General features: G+C 39.5%; 1 protein-coding gene across 1 annotated transcript in view; it reads right to left on the bottom strand.

Annotated features, from left to right (window-relative positions):
- The window catches only part of ahcyl2b (adenosylhomocysteinase like 2b), a 53,118-nt gene that overhangs the window by 11,781 nt on the left and 20,973 nt on the right, over nt 1-20,364 (bottom strand). Inside the window, exons 2-11 of the mRNA XM_023952640.2 lie at nt 7,698-7,806; nt 4,368-4,511; nt 2,962-3,062; nt 2,780-2,882; nt 2,577-2,671; nt 2,268-2,374; nt 1,609-1,725; nt 1,455-1,518; nt 1,046-1,134; nt 907-977 (exon numbers count right to left, since the gene is read on the bottom strand). Of these exons, the coding sequence (XP_023808408.1) occupies nt 907-977; nt 1,046-1,134; nt 1,455-1,518; nt 1,609-1,725; nt 2,268-2,374; nt 2,577-2,671; nt 2,780-2,882; nt 2,962-3,062; nt 4,368-4,511; nt 7,698-7,806 (1,000 nt within the window). The remainder of the gene's footprint in view (nt 1-906; nt 978-1,045; nt 1,135-1,454; nt 1,519-1,608; nt 1,726-2,267; nt 2,375-2,576; nt 2,672-2,779; nt 2,883-2,961; nt 3,063-4,367; nt 4,512-7,697; nt 7,807-20,364) is intronic.

Consider the following 20,364-nt stretch of genomic DNA (forward strand, 5'->3'; position numbering starts at 1 on the left):
GCTGCTGTTTCTTTCAGATCCACTAAAAATGTCAGCAGTCAGCTGCAATTAGTATTAAAAAAAATTCCAAAAATTAAGAGTAAAACTGCTGAATTTACCAACAGATGTTAAAGTTACATGAGGGTTAATGGCCGAAGAAGTGTGCATTATCAGAAATTAATGCACGCGGTGATGCCTAAACCATCGGACGCCAAGCAGAGGACAGTTGCTTCCGTGTGTTACTTCTGATAACGCATACTTCGAAGGCCATTAACCCGCTTATACCTTGGTCACTTACAAAAGAAATAAATATTCAATCAGTTTTTAGTAGTTTATTCTTGTCATTTTTCCAGCTTGAGTCGCTTTTTTCACAAAAAGCAGACTATTTGTTACGTGGTGCGGTACCGTGATAACCCCGACTGCAGCGGCAAAGCAAAGCGATTTAAATGCTGATCGCCAGGATGGGTTGAATAAAGGATCAGTTCAGAGAGAAAGTTCCCCTCTTACCACTTGTTTTTGTCCAGGTGATGAAGCAAAAGTTTGTTTTAAAGAAGCAAGCGCAGTGATACAGAACATTTAAGCTAGGTGACCGGAACATTATCACTTTTTAATCCACACCCAGCAGCCAATAAGAATCGAGGATTTACCCGGACCATGGTATAAACCTAAACAGCACATGTCCTTTGACATAACGCAAGTCATTCAGGTGAATCAGCTGATTCAGACACGGACAAATGCAGCTTTTTATATCGGCTTTGCATCGATATGAGACCCATTACTAACGTAAAGTGTTGCATAATCCGGTGGAATTCAATTAACGGCATCAAAGGTAGAAGACTTCCAGTAGTCGAAAGACTGTCAACAATGTTAAAGGGTTAAAAAAAAACAAAAAAACTGTAGAATCCCTTTTCAGTAAAGTAAACCCACCTGTGCAGGTGATGACGATGTCCACTTGTCTGATGACTTCGTTGAGTTTGACCAGCCGAAAACCGTCCATGCTGAAAGACAACAATGTATGTGAAATCCGTCAGGTGTAAAAGCGCTGAACAGAGGACAAACGGCTTACCAGGCCTGCAGAGCGCAGATGGGGTCTATCTCTGTCACATAAACAATGGAGCCCATCGCTTTGAGGGCTGCGCAGCAGCCTTTCCCCACCTGAGGATGAAAGAAAACGTCTGACATTGAAGGACAGCTCGAAAAAGACGTGCGGCTCATGAAGCCAAACAAGGAAGATGTGATTACTGCTGCTTCTGACAAAACCTTTGACAGCAGCTCGACACACGCAAGGCGGTAGCATCTAGTTTATAAACACATTTTAGGACAAGCATCAAGCCGCAAATTTAAGCTCATTAAGCTCATTTAAGGCAGCAGATGGGAATTGGACACGTGAATCCTGCTCTCTGTGAACGCAGCATTAAAGTAAAGCTCGTTTATTCAACCGTGTGATTTTATGTGAATAACGGCGGGAGACTCACCTCTCCGTATCCACACACCACCACCTGTTTGCCTCCAAACATCACGTCGGTGGTCCTCTTCAACCTAAAAACAGACGCTTACATGTCACTGGGAGCCCCCGGAGAATTTATTCTTTTCTTTTGGGATGAATCTATGAACAAGAGAACTTTATACCCATCCAGGATGGACTCTCTGCAGCAGTAGAGGTTGTCAAACTTTTGCTTTGTCACAGAGTCGTTGACATTCATGGCTGGAACACACAGCTTCCCTGCTTTGGACAGTTGGTATAACCTACACAGGTTCAAACCCACCAAAAAACAAAAAAACAAACACTAGTTAAAATTCATGGGAAAAAAACATGTTTATAGTCATTTTTGAAAGAGAGTAATTCTTTCTTTCTTTCTTTCTTTCTTTCTTTCTTTCTTTCTTTCATAATTACACACATTTCCATGTTTGCATACATTGTGTGTGTGTCATGGGAGGTTTGTGTCAGTGGAGGGGATGGGGGGGAGGGGAAAGTGGCAAGTTTATCTTCATTTAAAATTTTTGTGTTTGCTTTTTATGTCGAAAGCACTTTGAGCTGCTTAAACCACGAAAATCGCCTTTTATAAAATAAAGATCGATTTTGATAAAAGAAACTTGTTTTTCACCACTAGATGGCGACATGACAACACAAAATAGATCTCATATGCAGAGCCCCATCAGATTGATCTAAAGGTGAATTATATTTAGTTTATAATCAAAAGAGTGTTTTTGATTCAAGCTAGGTTAATGTATAATTGTAGCTTTTAGCACAAATAACCATCTTCAGAGGCGAGTGTGCGAGCGCTCACCGATGCACACCAGTGACACTCTCCTCCACGATGCCCTTGATCTTCTTGAACATGCTGGGATATTTTTTATAGATCCAGTGAGTCAGGTCTCCACCATCATCCAGAATCTGACATTTAGAGACGACAAAATAAATGAGCAAAGGAGGGTCGGAGATGATAAAACAGGCTTTTTATGCTAGACACATTTCCAGAAGCAGCAAAAAAGAAAAAAAAGAAAATGATTTTATTTATTTAAAGGATCTATTTGTTTGCCGATGTATAATAAAAATGGTAGACAAATAGGATTTATTTGGACTGTTGATGTGGTACCATGTTAGGCTGCCATCCCTCCACGTTGACGCAGCGGTCGATGCACCACCAGAAGTCGTCCTCTGACTCACCCTTCCACGCAAACACACTGAATCCTGGAGAGACACGGGAAGCATGATGCACAGTGAGCAATCCAAGCACCATGTGACACAAGCGGGGCAACAATCCAAAAAGGTCAGCTGGCAGGAGCAGAGGAGCCTCACCTCCCTCGGCCAGGGCAGCTGCCACCTCGTTCTGGGTGGAGTAGATGTTGCACGCCGCCCACCGGCACTGAGCCCCCAAAGCTGACAGAGTCTCCATAAGCACCTGAGGGGGGAAACGCAAGAGGGTTTCACTTATAGTCACAGCTGGGGTTATTGCGTACCGCTCGGGCCGGGACACTCACAGCTGTTTGGGCAGTGATGTGTGTGCAGCCCACCACTTTGGCACCAGCGAGGGGTTTCTCCCCCTGAGCCCGCTTCCTCAAAGCCATCAGGGCTGGCATTTCTGAAAGGAAATGCCCAAAAATGAAGGTGAGAGGAAATTTCCATCTTTAATCTCGCAACAATAATCCAAGGATTAGTCCATTTGGAGGAGTTGCAGGTGTTTGGGATTGAATGTGTCGCCTGCAGGGTGCAGCTGAGGCTCTGTGCTGGTGCAGCGGGAACAGAATGTCAAAATTATTCTGAAGATTTGGATTGTTTTTTTGTTTGTTTTTTAAGGTAGCATGTGGCTGCTCAGCAGGTTTCCCAGGCAGGGTCACATACACATCTGTACAGACAGAAAAACGCTTTTTAGCCACTTTGCTCGTCACTATTTTGTCGCTTCACTTTGAAAATCCATTTGCAACAGTTTAATTGAAACCGACTGGTAAATTTGCGCCACCAGCTGCTCCTTTGACGTGGCCGATTTGCACAACAGAGAAAAAAGGAAGGGATGTCCTGATCAGGTTTTATGGCTATTTAATTTGATGCATCTGCTGAGTTCTGATTTAAAAAAAAATCTAATAAACAGATCCAGGTTTTTCCCAATTTTTTATTTTATTTGGATCATTTAACACTCAAACAGAGCACTTCTATGAAGTCGCTTAAAGTAAAAAAAATAGAACTAGAAAAAAAAACTAATTAATAACTAGTGAAATTGGTGATAATTAGTCATGTGTGAAACTTTAGTGATGATAACTTTAGGATCTTCAGTATGATTGAATGATAAATTCATTGAAAATTCTTTAAAAAAAAGAATTTCTTCCTAAACTGTTGTTGTAGCATGAATATGATTGTGAGTATTCATGACTGGCTTATATCAATGCAACCTTTAATCAGTTTGTCTTTTAAGAAGTCGTGGAATTCTTTTTTTTTTTTTTTAATCACTTTTTCCAGGAGTTTGCTCTTTGTTGACGGTCCCTTGGGAGCCATCTCATTGCTGCGCCTGTTTAATTTAGGGATATCTAAACTGATCAGGTGATCGGAAAGCGGGTCTGATTGCATCATTTCAGGGTGTCTTCGGATGGGATGAACCCTTTGGTCCGGATCGTTTGGTCTGTTTTCAGACTGGCATCAAGTAGACCATTCTGTTCCGGACCGACGCTTGTTAACAAAACCACGTGAATAAAGATCTCTTCAGTTATTGGCTAAGATGAGCAGTTCCTGGACCCGGACCAGGGTCCTCTTGGGTGTATTCAGAGGGAAAATTTGTTCTGGATTATTTTTACCCTGAAGTATTTTATGCATTTGACCAATCAGATGGATTCCTTTACATCATTGACCAATCGGACCAATGATGTCCGATCGGTCAATGACGTGACCAACTCACCCTGCTCGGCAATCTCAATCTCCCTGCGTCCAAAGTCGGCCTGTTTGATGTTTTTGATGCAAAAATCTCCGTTGCCTTTGGAATTTTTCTGTTGCTTGTCCCGAGGGGAGGTCTCATCATCAGAGCTGTCCGTGTACGATGCAGCTGCAAACAAAAACAAAGTTTTTTTCCCAGATTAAAAAAAAAAAAAAGCTGCAGCACAACAAGTTAGTGAAAACTGGATGCTTTTCAGTTTTTCTTTTTTTTTTCCTGTTCACTTCTTAAAAACTAAAGGCTCCCCCTTCTGCCCTAAGATGTGACCTGTGTGGGGCAAAGATCCTAAATAAGCATAGAGTCTGATGCCTCCTGTAGGGGCAGTAAACCTTCAGGAATGAGAGCACCACTCCCATGTGAAATCACCCTAAAAGCTGGATTAAAAAAAGAAAACCTAAAAATTTAAAATCTATGAATCGTCGAATAACGTAACCCTCGTACTGAGGGTTACGTTATTCAAATCCCTGTAAATCAGGAGCAGATGAAAAAAATGCAGTTTAATATGGTTGTATTTGTGACGTAAAAAAAAAATACACTGGATGGGTCACAAGCTCCATGCTCCGCCCCAGAATTTCTAATGAACTCCTGCCGCTCTGCAGAAACTATGTCCTAGAAAACGACTTAGGTTTTTTGTTTTTTTGGCTAAAAACTGCAAAATCATAATTGAAAGACCACTGGAATCACTGACAATAAATCAAAAGAGGATCGGAGAGGATCTTAAATGTAATTACTTCTACTCTTCCAGAAAAATAGTTGCATTTAGTTATTTAAGAATGTAAGAGCTTTTACATTTATTACTAAAAAGTTCCACCTTTATTCTGTTTTAATTACTTTTAATGTAAAAAATCTTTTTCTACAATTCAGTCAAATCTCGTCGTTCAATTTGTATTCATTTTTGGGAGCATAAACAAAGCACGACCAACTACACACCCTTTTCTCAGGTGCAGGACAGGTACATGACGGCAGTGTCATCCCCAATTTCACAAAGATAACTGGAAGAAGGCACCATTTGTCCTTTTCACGTGGTTTAACAGTTTCTGTTCCAGCACAGCTGGCTCCTGGGTTTGCCCTAGAGAGCTACAGTATAGCCTTTCTCACAGACTCTCCTTTGTCTCACTCCACCTGCCAGAACACTGACAGTGACGCAGGCAAACAATCCTTTTACCGCCAGCGAAACATGAGAGAAACTGCAGCTGATCACTGCAAGAAGCAAAAAACAGGGGGAAACCTGGTTAACGTGTTGCATTCTCTAAATTGACAAGTCCATGGTTGTCAAAATGACTGTAGATTGACCCATGTGTCATGCAGGTAAACTAATGAATCAAACTTCACCCAAAAAAAGTAAAATGATTTATTTATATATATATAGTTTTAAAGAAGCACAGATATCTCTTGATCTACTTTAAATTGTTACAATCTTTTAATTACGATTATGCTGTTTTTAGCCGGTCATTTTCTAGGACATAGTTTCTGCAGAGCGGCAGTAGTTCATTAGAAATGTGCCTCAGAGTTGTGGGCGTGGCTGTTGGTGTGGAGCAGCCCCGCCTCCTTTCCTCTCCTCATTGCTGGGAGCGGGGAGCATGTGGCATGCCCAGCGCATTTTTGCATATGTTCAGCAAAATCAGAATAAATACTCCGAAATGGAATTTAGGCGTGATTTTTGTCATACATGTCCTCAGAAAACCACATATGTACATGTTAAAACACCAAAAACACCATTTTCATTGAAAAGGGACTTTATAGAAATTTCTTTGACATTTAGGCAAATTAGCAGCTTTGCCTCCTTTTTTTAAAGTAACTTTTCTTAATTTAACTAATAAAATTATTATCTTGCATAACTAATTATGTGAAAACTGTATAATCGAACAAGGAATGGGTCAGGCTGGAAATTTGACTGACTGAATTTAGTTTACAATTTGTTGAATCAGAAATCCCATCTATCAGTATTGTGGTCGTGTCCCATGAAACCGTGCATGACTGCATATTAGAGTTGGGTATATTTCCCTCTCACATGACTCAATACGCATCTCAGATTCAAGTAACTTTGTGGAAATATGATATAGACCAAGTCTTTTACCGTAATGGATGCAATCTTAATATTTAGCATTTATTTGGCATTTAAAACTACAAATGAAGATGAATTTTAACAAAAAAACTCCTGTTTTTACTGGGTTAAAGCAACAAAATGTCTAACAGCTTGAAACAATTAAAACCTGACAGTTTGGGTCTTTTAAGTTGTTTTGTTCTTCTAAAAAGAAGTTCGTCATGTTAATTTATTCGGATATTGTTTGTGTTGTGAACACAACGGTTATCATATGTTTAGTAAACACAACACACATCCCTCGCTGTGATTGACCTTCAGCCAATTGTAGTTGACCCCACTTGGTAGAAGCAAGCTTGTGATTGGACGTCTTATTGCTTACATCACAGGTACATAAAAAGGCAAAGACAGTAGAGATACAACTGGAAAAGAAACTGACAAAAGTTTGATAAAAACCGACTATTTACTTCCCGATCTATTTTTTACCAGCATATCCCTGTTGGTTTCTGCGGTTTTCACTGATACTCCTGTTCCAGTGTTTCTGTATCCTTTACATCCCTCCTGCATATAGAAGACTGTAAAGGAGAGTCCGCTAACTCTCCTCGCTAACGGTTGATCCCAGTCTGCAAAAACACGGGTAGTGCCGTTTCAGCAGTTCTGCGTGGTGGAGGTTGACCTCTAACACAGCAGATTATCAAAGATAGAGTCCATGCTCCTAAGAAGTGCAACATTTGAATATTTTCACCAAATTTTGCTTCTGGAGGGGTGATAAGAAGGCAAGCCTGATAAGACAGAGATGTACTGCTCAGGAAAAAACAAAACAAAACCCTGCTGTCAGGGAAAGTAATGTTTAACCCAACAAAAAGTATCAAGTCATGCTTGAAAATCGGAATATTTGCCTTTTTGATGAACGTCCAACTTTATTACAACCCCATTTATCACCCCCCCCCCCCCCCCCATCTCTCTCTCTTTAGCTGGATAAGACATGAGCTTTGGGGTTCCCGTGTTATTTGATTTCCTTCATGCCCTCCCTTTTCATTTAGACTAATCCCTACAACACAGAGCCCACAGTCTCCCATGAAACCACAGGTCAGAGTGTGAGAACCAGAGCCGGGGAAACCAAGACAGAGGCGGTTAGTCAGGAGGCAGGAAAGGTCAGTCAACCATTCATCCGGACGGAATCCAAAGATGTGTCATATACCTTGGTATGTCTGATAAGCAGCTGGCTGGGCACCAGGTTTTCATTTGTGTTTTACCTGAGCTGTAGCTGTCTGTGGACGACTGGGAGATGGAACGGGATAGGGAACGCCGGCCGATCTTGGAGGGACGCTTGTTGAACTCTTGTTTCTGCTCAGCAAACTGAATCTAGAGGAAAAGGAAAATGTAAAAAAAATGTTTAAAAAAAAACATCCTTTTAACTAGACTAATCCACACAATTCAAATGATTTACAGAGGTCTGTTCACATCCCAAGTTGCCACAAACCACTGCACAAGAAAACTATTGAAAAAAAGGAGTTTATACCTCTGTACCTTTTTAGGGGCACTGACTGGATTAATGTCAGACAATATTTTCACGGACCGGCCTGTGCGAGCCTGAAGTGAGTGCCGATTATTATAGCTTTTTTGTTGACTTGATTTTGTGTAGGAACCGTTGAATTCGATATACATTTTTAGAAGTGCAACGGATAAAAAACAAACAAACTTCAAAATAGAATCATGAATCCACTGTTTGAACAAATATTAGTAGTATTATTTTTATAGTGTGTGGGAACATCACCACAATAAATCCATATGTGGAGTAAAGACTCTTGATTTTAGTCTGTTGAATGCAGGATTCTTTCATTTTGAAGTCAAAGGCCCCTCTACCATTTCCTCACTGGCTTTTTTCTACTAAAAGAAACTTTCCAAATGTGTTTGTTTATTAACTTTTATCTGGCTTGGTGGTTTCAGTCTAGCAGTCAGCACAGTTAGGAAAGTAGCGGAAGGATTTTTGACACATAACAGAGCGAATTGACATGCGTCGACAACAAGTCGGATGTGATTAGGCGAATCCAGTAGTTTTCCAAAATAAAATGTTCAGTCAGATAATAAATAAAAGAGAAAAAACTGTAGGTCGTAGTTTTTATTGTCTGTGGCCTGGTACCAAGTGTCCCATGGAGAAGTACCAGTCTGTGGCCCAGGGATAGAAGGACCACTGGTTTTAACAACTTAAATAACGATAATTTTTCTAAATCCTTCTAATAAAGTCAAATGATCTTATCTGTATTTAGGGCTGGGCGATATGGCCTAAAAATAAAATCTCCGATTTTATTTTTTTTAATTGGATTTCCGATTTCTTCCCGATCCCCCCCCACCCTACTTAAGGAAAGCAATAAGTACAAACGGCAGACAAGTTCAAGCAAATGTTGCTTTTATTTAATCAAACCCAAGACAAATGTAACCCCCATTTCTGGTATGAATAATTAATAAATGAACACACTCTTGGAATCCAAGTTAAGTATAAAATTTTTCTTCTTACTCCCTTTTTGGACTTGTGTTTAAATAATTTTGTCTTGTTTTATATAATTTTTTTCTTGTTTTTGTCTAATTTCGTTATTCTAAACTTGTTTTCACTTATCCAAAATAAAAAGGTTACTTCTTTACTTAAAGTTCCAGCTGTGTTTTAAGTCACACTTTATAGTCTAGACTAAAAGGAGACAAACATTCACCTTGACAGCAGCACCATTTTCTAAAGGATTAACAATACAGCTCATATCTGGGCTCTAAGGTTTTAATTAAATCAATAAACCCCATCTTCTCCACGGAGATGATGATGAAGCAGGTCAAACTACGCAACTTGAAAACATCATTATTTTTCATATGAAGCTTTTTGTTTGCTCCTTCCAGGTCAAATCTCCGTGTGGGAACCACAGAGCTCCTGAAGAACATTGGGGTCGGCTTGGGTTTAAGTGAGCATGCATGTAAGAGGAATTTGAAACCCAACTGCATTGTCTGAGTGTTAGCTGTACCACGCAAAGCCTAGTTTTAATCAGCTGCAGTGCGGTTAATTCCAAGCATGAACAAAACTTTTTGTCCATCTCTTAGGTACGAGTGTTTTGAAGGTTAGTTTATTTTAATAAACAATAAGAATAAGTTATGGAAAGATTAAAAGATAAAGTGCTTAGAACCCATTTGCTCGGTTACAAATTATTTTATTTTCCGCACCATAAGGCGCATTTAATAGTCCCATTTTTTAAATCAAAAACTAGTGTGCTTTATCATCCGCAGTACATTACATATGGCTTTATTCAGGTTGTACTTATTGATGTTGAAGCTATGTTGAGAGGTACACAGCGCTCTGTCAAAATGTCAGCCTACTTTTTTGTAGAAGTTGCAAAGACTGGGTGTAACAAAACAAAAAAAGAACGTATAATGGTGTCATACTTTGTTCTTGTTACGTGTTAACAAGGTTTAGAGTTAGCGTAGTCACAGTAACGTTTGTTTTAGTATTCTCAGTTTGTTTTTTTATGTGTTGTAAACAAGGTGGGAGTCCCCGGTTTAAATTCACTAACATGGCTAACACTTCTAACGTGTAGCGTATCAGAAACAAGTTCTAGAATTACTGTCAATGCAGTTAAAGTCTGACTGATGGACTCATCTCTGACTCTTGTCTCAATGCGCCTTAAAGTTTGGTGCACCTCATATGTGACAAAAGTTCGACCATTCATTGATGATGCGCCCTAAATTCCAAAAGAGCAAAAAACACAGTAGTCCACGGCTTTTTTTTTTTTTTTTTTTTTTGGCTTTATTACCCCCTTTTTGACAAACCTATGACATCAGGGTGTTGTTTCTTTCCTTGTGAACACTAAAATCTAAAACTTTAACAATAGACCTTGAGATTGGCAAGAATTGTTGGGATTATGCAGTTAATTGAACGCTGAACATGTCACCACCATGGTATCCTCGTTCATTCTGGCTCTGGAAATGAGAAAGGAGGCGCATTCTGTAGACCTCTAATGGCACATGGATCTCTGTTTATTTTTCCACTCGTACATTAGATACCCAGATCCCAATGCGATTCCTGCACTGATAAACTTATTGTATAAATGGCTAACTTATTTCTACAATAAAGTTTGTAACAAGAACACAGAGTCACTCTGTGTGCACTTTGAGGCATGAAAAGATGATAGCTTTTCCTTCATAAAATAAAATCTTTTATTGCATTCACTGTCCAGGAATATATGCTGTAAAAACTCTACTTTAAAAAAAATAAAAGGAGCTAAATGATTTGTTTTACCTTGTTTTTCCAAAAACTAGTGTGTGCAATTTTTGTATTTGTTTGTTTATTATTTACAAGTATCATTGGAACAGCAGGCCTCATCAGGACGGTCCACTGGTCCTAAGGAGGCTTCTGCTTGGGTTTAGAACCATGCTCTGAATGAAGGTTAGATAAGACCAATGGTGCAAAACTGTGAACCATAAGGGTCAGTTGTCCTGCTGCTTATTCAGATCTTCCTGCTCTACCTTCTGCTTATTACCTGAATCAGGTATGCATTTGCCAACAAAAGGTGCAAGGGGAGGGTAAGTGACAAAAAAATAAAATAAAATATAGAAGCTCTTGGAAGACTACAGTTTGGCACAGTGGGTCAGTCACATTGATTGTATATGAGAACTGTATCGAGCGAGTGTGACGTCACCAATAGAAAATGACCTACTTCTGGCTCCAACCAAATGAAGTCAATCCAGTTGCCCTTTTTTCGCGATACCGACACCGCCATGTTGGAGCCAGACGCCGTCAGTAAGCAGTGATTGGTCCAAGTCAGACCGAGTCAACATCTTTATGGCAACCACTCTTGCCAAGCAGGAGTGAGCTTGTTGGAAGTCATTTCCCTACCACTTGGAAACGGACTCTGAGGAATCTGAAAAATGTTTTAAAAATTTGATGCAAAGCCACCTACTGGTATCTGATTGGCCAGTTTGTAACTTAAATAATTTGCAATAAAGAAACTAAAAATCATTTTTAAAAAAAAGGATTAGGAAGAACATGTTCAAACTAGGTAGTAGAGCTAGAATGGTTACTCTGACAAATACAATGACCGACTAATACCGGTTTATGTCTCAATTGTTTCTCAATAGTCTATGGGAGTTTGGCTTCTTGGAACCAGTGGGTACTTTCTTTTTGGAACACGAGGGGGGAGGGGGTCACTTGATCCGGTTTCATATACAGTGAATGGCTAGTCCTTACAAATTAACAAAAGTCCCTGCAATGGCCATTTTTTGGATACATAAACTCTTTCCATCCCTCTAACCTTTTTAAGCAGTTGACTGATTTATTAACTCCTTTAGACATTTCCCTATCTTTTCACTCTGGTGTAAAAATAGTGAACTTGTATAATTCCAAATGAAATATTATATTTCTAGGAGACTAAGGCAACGGCACACAAAGACAGATGTAACTTGTTATCAAAACTTTGAAATTGTTAAGGTATCTTTTATCAAAAAAAAAACAAGCCAACTTAAGATGGTTGAGTACTTTATCAAAGAAGTACCGTAATATAAATCGTTGCATAGGCTTCCAGGAAAAAAAACTCCAAACAATCCATGCAAGCCTATCTCATAAGCCAAGCAAACCCAACCAATTTGTCCTGCTTTGCCTTATTTTTGCAGAGGTCTCTCAATCTTTTCTCTTTAACATCGTCACAAGTGGGGGTGTGTAAACATAACCGAGCAAGTTTGATTCAAAAGAATCTTTCAAGGTCTGATCTCTTAAGTGCACACCTCTTTTTTTTCCCCTTCACTTCTGAGAAATTCAGCACAAACCCGTCCAACCAAGCAAAAGGCAGTTTACCATTTCTACTTTAAAAAACAGAATCTTCTCCTTTTTCTTCTACATCTTAGTTTGATTGCTCATTTATTCACACCATACCCAACTGCTGGTGTTGAGAATGAAGATAAATTTTACTTGTGATAATCCGAGGCTATTACTGGCCGACCATTAAGGACAGATGAGGTTTGGCAAAACAAGTCGCACACTGCTGGCTACTGTTAAAGAGGCTAGAAGTAACACATTCATCTTCTGCTGATTTAAAAACAAAAAAAAAAACAACAAATACGTCTTAACCTTTTTTTCCAGCTTAGATTAAAAAGACTGAATGGGAAGTCCTTTAGTAACCCTCAAAGAAAAAACTATAACTGCTGTTGACATAACTTCCTGTATATCATTTTTATGGCCATCTGTTGATGGAAATATCCCTCTACCTTACCAGGCAACAACAGGCCTTTTAGTATCAGGTTTATTGGGTTGAGGCTAGACAGCAAGCTTTTAAGAGCTCGGCCATGGGATGTCGGATTGGGAGTAATTTTGGAGTTGAGTTTACATAACATTTTTGGGATAAAATATTCAGATATTAGGTTATAAAACAGAAAAAAGTTGACACAGAAACAACACTTTTTAGAAGATGAGAACATGTACTTTATTATTAAATGCTGTGCTTTCATAACCTAAGTTTTTGAGGCTAATTTGTTAGAATCAGCTTGAATAGACAAGACAGCTTTGCATAACATAACTAAAAAACAAACCACAAGTCAACGTGTAAAAGTTTAGGAACAGTCAAAGAATTCATTGTAGCCCAACAACAATGAAATTATCACTGTCAAGTTTAGGTGCTGGGCGCCCATCCAAAACTACTTTAAATCTCTTTTAAAAAGAATTTAACATTGTAGTTCTGTCATTTGGTATGTAAAATATCTGGCAGCATCATTTAAAATATTTAAGAGCAAAGTGTGTAAAAAAATTAATGTAATACTGTCTCTTATCTGTGTTACCTACTGGTACATTGCACTTAGCCACAACTGCCCTTACGGGTGGATACCGGCTGTCTGCGGTTAAAAAAACCTGACAAACCTGTACGGTACAAAATGGTACCCTGCAGAAAATGGCAAGGTTGTAGTGCGCTTGTAGAGCCAAAATGTTTATACACATTTTTTGAACAGGCATAATGAAAGCGACAGCTCATAATGAACACTGAAAATATATGCGTGTTGTACAAATTTTCTTTCAAATCTCGAATCCTGCAGACAGCGCCAAAGGTCTTTTAAGTGCTGTTCATGTCATAAGAGCGGGCTTCGTCCAGGTTTGCCCATTTTTGTGAGCAGACAGCCCGTATCTAGCCCTCAGGGCAGATGTGACTAATGCTTTACTGACAACTAGAGCGTGGCGTAAGGGCACTGTACGACACAGTCATCCATAAGCCACAATTGCATGCAGCTTACACTAGGTTTATGAATACTTCATAATTCACGTATCATGCACAGCAATCGTATGTTTCATTACTGAGCCGCAAGAGAAGTGAAAGACAAGCCTACGCTCCCCTTTCTGTCACGTTCACACCTGTGAGGTGAGGCGTGTTCAAGAATGCGATAAAAGCAAGTTTCTAAATATGCGTTAAGCATTTGATGTGGCTGGACTGTTGCTAACTTTTTTTACTTGCGCATGTACCTAAAGTTGGAAAAGCCTTGATTTAAAATGTCGATGTGGTGCAAATCTCTCAAGTCTTGTTCCAGGCTTTTTCTTTCAAGCTCTATTACAATACATGAAAGACTTTGTCATATAGTTCTGGGCGGTCACAAACCGCTATTATTTGTCAGAGATTTGACACCGATCCTGAAATGCGCGTAAACATGGACTTTTCGTTGAAAGTGGTGGTGGGTTGCAGAGGGCGGTGCGACCGTAGCTTCAGCCACTTATCTCTACGACCCTCCACGGGCCCTAACAACACAAATAACCTGCAGCATACATATGGGTCACCATAGAATGGGTGGATGTGATTGCATCTTTATGGATGTTAAACAATTTGGAGACTAATGACTTGTGAACAATGAATATTAACCGAATACTATGCTGGTACCGACTACGGTCCATCAGTTCCACTACACTACTTGAAGTACATCTAGTTAACAGGTTTAATGCTCATTGCTTTGACAATGACTAACAGTTTGTCATTACTCTTCACGGAAGTCAAGTGTTGGATAAATTCTGTTTGACCATAAGAGTTGCTGAGATATCAATGTTACTTTTTTTTTTTTTTTTGCTGGAAGTAGTTGTCATAACACATGTGCTGTCCTCTAATAAACTGTAATTTTACAGAATTTGCTGATTCTTTAAGGGACTTATAAACTGCACACATATTAGTGCTCGACTAGTCAACCAGAGTCTATAAAAAGTCCATCAACAGTTGCTGGAAATTGATATTTTCAAATATGTCTTGATAAAGCTACTTTTCCTTATAAAGATTATAGAGTTAATGGTTAATGAACTTGGGAGTTAACCACCAATAATCTATATACTTACAACTCTAATAGGAAGCCCTGTAGGGCTTGAAAGCATCCGTTCCAGAGTGCAGAGATTTCTGGGCCTAAAATAAAAAAAAGCTTTGAGTCCCATCTGCTTATTTAAAACTACTAATATTATGCAACAATCCTCTAAAGGGCAACCACAAACACCAGAAAATATCACTTATGAACTGAGCTATATTTAGCATTGGCTCATACACTGAGTGGAAGTAACGGATTTGTTGTCACTTAGGGTGAGACAAAGACATCACACAAGTTTAGCTTCCCTCACCCCTAAGCCGACCGGACAGATGAGAGGAAGATGGAGCATGTCGGCTATTTCAGCGCAAAAACCTAAATACAACTGTAGGAAAAAACGTGAGATGAAGTTACAAGTACGATGAAGTTGCACAAGTTTAAATGCGGTTGCTGAGGTTGTACATCTAGCTAAAAGTAGAGAATACTTTTTATCGTAATAGAGTTGTATTAATTGAACTTTGAAGAATAGTTGGTACCATTAACTGGATAAGAGAATTGGACCAGGTGAGTGTGACATCACCCATAGAAAATGATTTGCTTCCAGTTCCAACGAATTGAAGTCAATTCAGTCGCCATTTTTTAGCGGTACAGCCATCGCCATGATGGAACCAAAAATGGGCAGCAAGCAGTGATTGGTCTGAGTCCACATTTCTATGGCAACCTCTCTCTCTCCAATAAGGAGTGAGCATGTTAGAAGACCACACCCTTTCCACTGACAGGGGCTCGGGAGAATCTGTCAAACACTTTGGATGTTTACACGTGACCACATACGTTTGAGGCATCTGATTGGTCAGTTTATAACTTGAATAATTTGTACTATAGAAAAATATAATGAAAAAATAGAATTAGATATGTTAAAAAAAAGGTATCAGAGCAAGAAAGATAATTCTGACAAATGGAATAACTGAGTAACAGCTGTTTATTTCTGTGTAGGAGTCAATGGAATAATTTGGACCTCTTGGAACGGCGGGTACTTCCTGTTTAGAACGCCAAGGGGAGGGTCACTCAGTCCACTTCTCTCATGTAGTCAGTAATTGTATTGACTAATCAACCTTTACTTACAAACTTGCTTATGGTTTGCAAAAGCAAGAAATAAAAATAAAAATGCAGGTCTGGATTTTTTTTTAAATAACCATGTTGAGGGAATTATTCAATATCTTAAAAAAGACTTTAATGCATAAACGTATTAATTTTTTGTGGTCTGCAAAGAAATTTCTGAAATATCAATAGCTGTAATATGAATACAAATGTTCCACCATCAGACATTTAAATAAAAAAAAAAAAAAAAAAACTCTATTAAAAGTGTTTAACCCCAAGGCAGAGTCAACAAAAAGCATCACACCTTCAGGTCAATAAAAGAGCCAAATAAAAGCGTCAAAAATTCAATGCATAGCTTTATTTTGCAGGGAAGCAACTCTTTTCATTTTATTTTATTTTAAATCGGTTGGAATGTGAAGAGTATTTAGCTTCTCTCAGTATGACTTGGCGCCACTCAGCAAGGCAGAGAAAGCAAATTCCTTCCATAAAAATTAATGTTTAGCCAATTCCCAGACTTTGAAAGAAATTATTTTTAAACATTAGCCTGATGTGAAAGAGGACTTTTTAAACCTAATATCTTGCTATAACGTTATTTATTTACAATAAACATGGTCTAAGGTCAAAATCCTAGCTCGCCATGTTGTTTGAGTATGACTTGGCAATAGTCGTTTTCCTCCCATGAATAACAACTGAGAACTCCAAATGTTAAGAAATCTCAGACTATAATGACCATCATGTACGCTCTTTTATCACAGCTTTTACAAAAGTGACACTTTAAATGAATGTTACTGTTGTGCGGTTTAAACTTATTTGTTTGAAAATCCTCTATGTTGAAGCTTTAAACATAATTTTGATCATTTACAAATGTACATTTTTAACCAAGTTGTTGTCTAATTTTGTTGTTCCAAGCATTTTAATTTTCATTGTGCATGTTTTAAGCAAAGGATCTCAGATTAGAAAATAAGGAATAATTCTCAAACGATAATCTGCAAGTGTGTGTGCTCAGCTGTAACTACAGACAAGTTGGAATGCCAGGAAAAACTGCAAACAATGTCTTTACAGCTGTGTTTTCCAGACAGCTTTCCCGGTCACATTTCTAAAAACTTTCCGTTACATTCTTCTCTAAAAAACAGAACTGCTACTCAAAATTATAAACAAAACAACACAATAAGTAGAACTCTAAAGGTCAATCTGCTTGTCAGAATGATTAATTCTCCTGTGCAGAGTGGAATCTGATCTAAATCAAACAAAAAGGGGTCATGGGATGGAGCACAGGGACCCCTGGAGCAACAGCAACTCGGAGCCTCCTAAGTTGTCAGCTGAGGCCCTCACCCTGCTTGAAAACTTTAGAACATTTACCTTGATTTCGGGCTATAGAGCGCACCTGATTACAAGCCGCACCCTCCCAAATTAATGAGTGTTAACCACTTTTTTCATTCACAAGCCGCATCTGTATACAAGCCGCAGGTTGTGGTGATTCAACTGATGCTTCACTGATTTCCTTGGGCCGAATACTAAGAGACCACGGTAGTCTCAGAGTGGGAGGAGTAACCAGTAGTTTAGCCTATTTATTTGAACACACCCACATCTGCCTAACAGCATGGACCTGACTTCATCTAACAGCTTCCTCTGTTATGGTGAGAAAAGTCACACTCAGATTCCCCACTTCCCATGAGTCTTAGGGGTTTAAGGCGGGGCTAACCCTCGATTCGCCACTGTGTTGTAGATTGAAGATGTATTTGTGCTGAAACCGCGTGCGTGTTTAAGAAGGAGCAGGGCGCTGCAGCGGAAGGCGAGAGCAGCAACACGGCAGCAATCTGGAAATAGTGCCCCCCCCCCAAAAGCCCCCCCACAGGACAGGGCCGACAAGCCCCCACCCCCACCCCACCCCAGACCCCGCAGCGGATGACACCCAGAGCGACTGGGGGACCCAAGAGGGTTGTCCCCTCCCAGAGCCAGGGAAGGGTTGATCCCAGCCCAGGCCAAGCCAGACCCCCCCCCCCCCCCCAACACACACCCCCACACCCAAGCCCAGAAAACCGCACAGCGCCCCAGCCCGCCCCACCCAGGCACCGGACCCGACCCCCCGACCAACGGAGCCCCCATCGCCCCCTACCGGGCACCGGAGGCTCCGACCCCCACCCCGAACCACGGCAGTAAGGCAAGGAGCAGTGACAACCAGGCCCCCTACCCCCCAAGTCATGGAGTCAGCTATGGGAGACCAGAGAGACAGTTCTTTCAAAGTTACTTGAACTTTGGGCTGACATTTTTTCCAAGCTGATATGATCAAGCAGCAGATTTCTGTGTAGACCTATATGTATATTTTTCTTGTTTTTCCAATTTATAACAATTGTTTTTTTAGCAATACAAAGAGTTATGAAAATGATAGATACTAATCCTTCTTCTATATCGATTATACCATGACTTAAGTGTCTGACAACTGAACTCAGGTCCATGCTGTTTGGCTGCTTGTGTATATGTCAAAGCAATCGCGCTTGTTTCTGGACATAGAACTACGCAGGCAGTCTCCCCTCTGAGACTGCCGAAGCGCTCCTAGCGGCCGTTAAATAAAAGCATAAATTAGCCGAATCATTAAATAAGCCGCAGGGTCGAAGGTTCGTGACGAAACTAGCAGTTTATAGTCTGGAATATACGGTAACCTTAATTTCACTCAGGAATTATATTGTCCTTATACCCTGGTCTGGGTGAATCCTCGATTCTGATTGGCTGCTGGGTGTGTATTAAAGAATGATTAGCACAGGATAACCGTTCGGTGAAAAAAGAAGTTCCGGTCACCTAGCTTAAAATGTTTTGTATCACTGCGCCGGCTTTTTTAAAACAACCTTTTTGTTTCATCATGAATTGTCTATTTTCAAACTTGTATCAAACTATAAGGCACATTAAGCGAGACAAAAGAGCCAGAGATAAGTCCGTCAGTCAATCAGGCTTTTTTAACTGCATTCATAATAACTCTAGAACTTGTTTATAACACGTAAAAATGATAACCACATTTGATCATTCACAATAAATGAAACTCCCAACCTTTTTTACAACACGGAAAAAAAGACAGACTGATCCTGCTTAAATTGTTACTGTTATTGCGCTAACACCTGAACCTGTCAACAACAACAAAAAACACAAACGTTTGACACTGCTACACATTAACTGCGTTAACGGAATCACTATTAAACCCAATCTTGTTTGAAACACATAAATAAAACAAGCCAACATAAGTTGCTTCAACATGAGTAACCACAACCAGAATTAACCCATCTATGACCAGAAGTTCACCTTTCAGTTTAAATATCATTGTCTCCTTGGAGACAACACCTATCCCCACACTTCCCAATTTGCAAGAAACCTGTATATTAATTTGGATACAAGTGTCTGAAAATGAAGTAATTTTATACAATTTTGGGGCATTTACTCCTCGAATATTTGCTAACTAGTGCTGAATGTATTCTAATTTTGTGGAATGGTATGGAACAGCAATGTTGCAAATAAATGTTTAATGGTTTGGAAACGGCCTCTTGGCCATTAGCCACAGATTGTCACTCAGCAGAAATTGAATGTTTAATTGACAGGCATTTAAGAAGCAGTGAGAGAGGAGTGACTAAAAAACAATCAGGAGGTTCGCTCATAAGAACAGACTGCCTTTCAACCTTATAGTAGCAATTATAAATATAGATCAAACAGCCACCGATTTAACTCTGCACAGTCTATAAATACTGCAGTATACATGAGTCTACATATAAAACACAGCAAAAAACCTTCATAAAAAAATAAGCTTCATTTTCTGGGATGCTGGAAGGTGGAATTCTTATATCCCTCCTTCCTGATTTATTGCAAAATAACAGCATTGCTTTTACTTCAAGAGACAGGATTATAGGTCCCAAAGTACAAGTATGATAAATACCAAGGGATTTTTTTGTTGTTTTTTTTGCCTGCAAGACCTGGGCAATTATAACCTCCTATTATAATCCAACCAGAGAGCCATTCAGAACACAGTAAACAATTGCCAAAAAAAAAAAAACATAAGCCCATAGACGCAGTCCAATGTTCAAGGGACTGGTGTGGCTTCTTTTGCACGTCACTTTCCTGCGTCCAGGTTTAGAGACCAGCAAATGTCTCTTTTTATGAAGGCTACTGCCTCGGTTTGTGTTAAGGAATAAAATGTGTTAAAATAGACCTTAATTTGCATCTCTAAGAAGTAACCACAGTATGAAACGATGGTTTAAGAAATGATGGGAGAGGTGAAACTCACAGTTTTGGCGTCTGAGTACAGTATTTTTCAAAGCAAACTCCTTGTAAAGAAACGCAATAGAGAAAAGATAAGAGTTTTTATTTATCGCCTTTGAGTTTCTGCAAATTTTTCCAATAAGGTTGTGACATGCTGTTATGTACCAATAATATTTTATGGCAATGCTATGGTCATAACAGAATGAGTCATAGTGCAAATACATCCTAATAAAATGCATCCTGACCATGTTTAAAAGCCTCGCTGTTGACTTAGGAATAGTAACAGCATGATTGCCT

Source organism: Oryzias latipes, chromosome 23, assembly GCF_053564925.1.
Source record: "Oryzias latipes strain Hd-rR chromosome 23, Olatipes_Hd-rR_3.1".
Classification (NCBI taxonomy): domain Eukaryota; kingdom Metazoa; phylum Chordata; class Actinopteri; order Beloniformes; family Adrianichthyidae; genus Oryzias; species Oryzias latipes.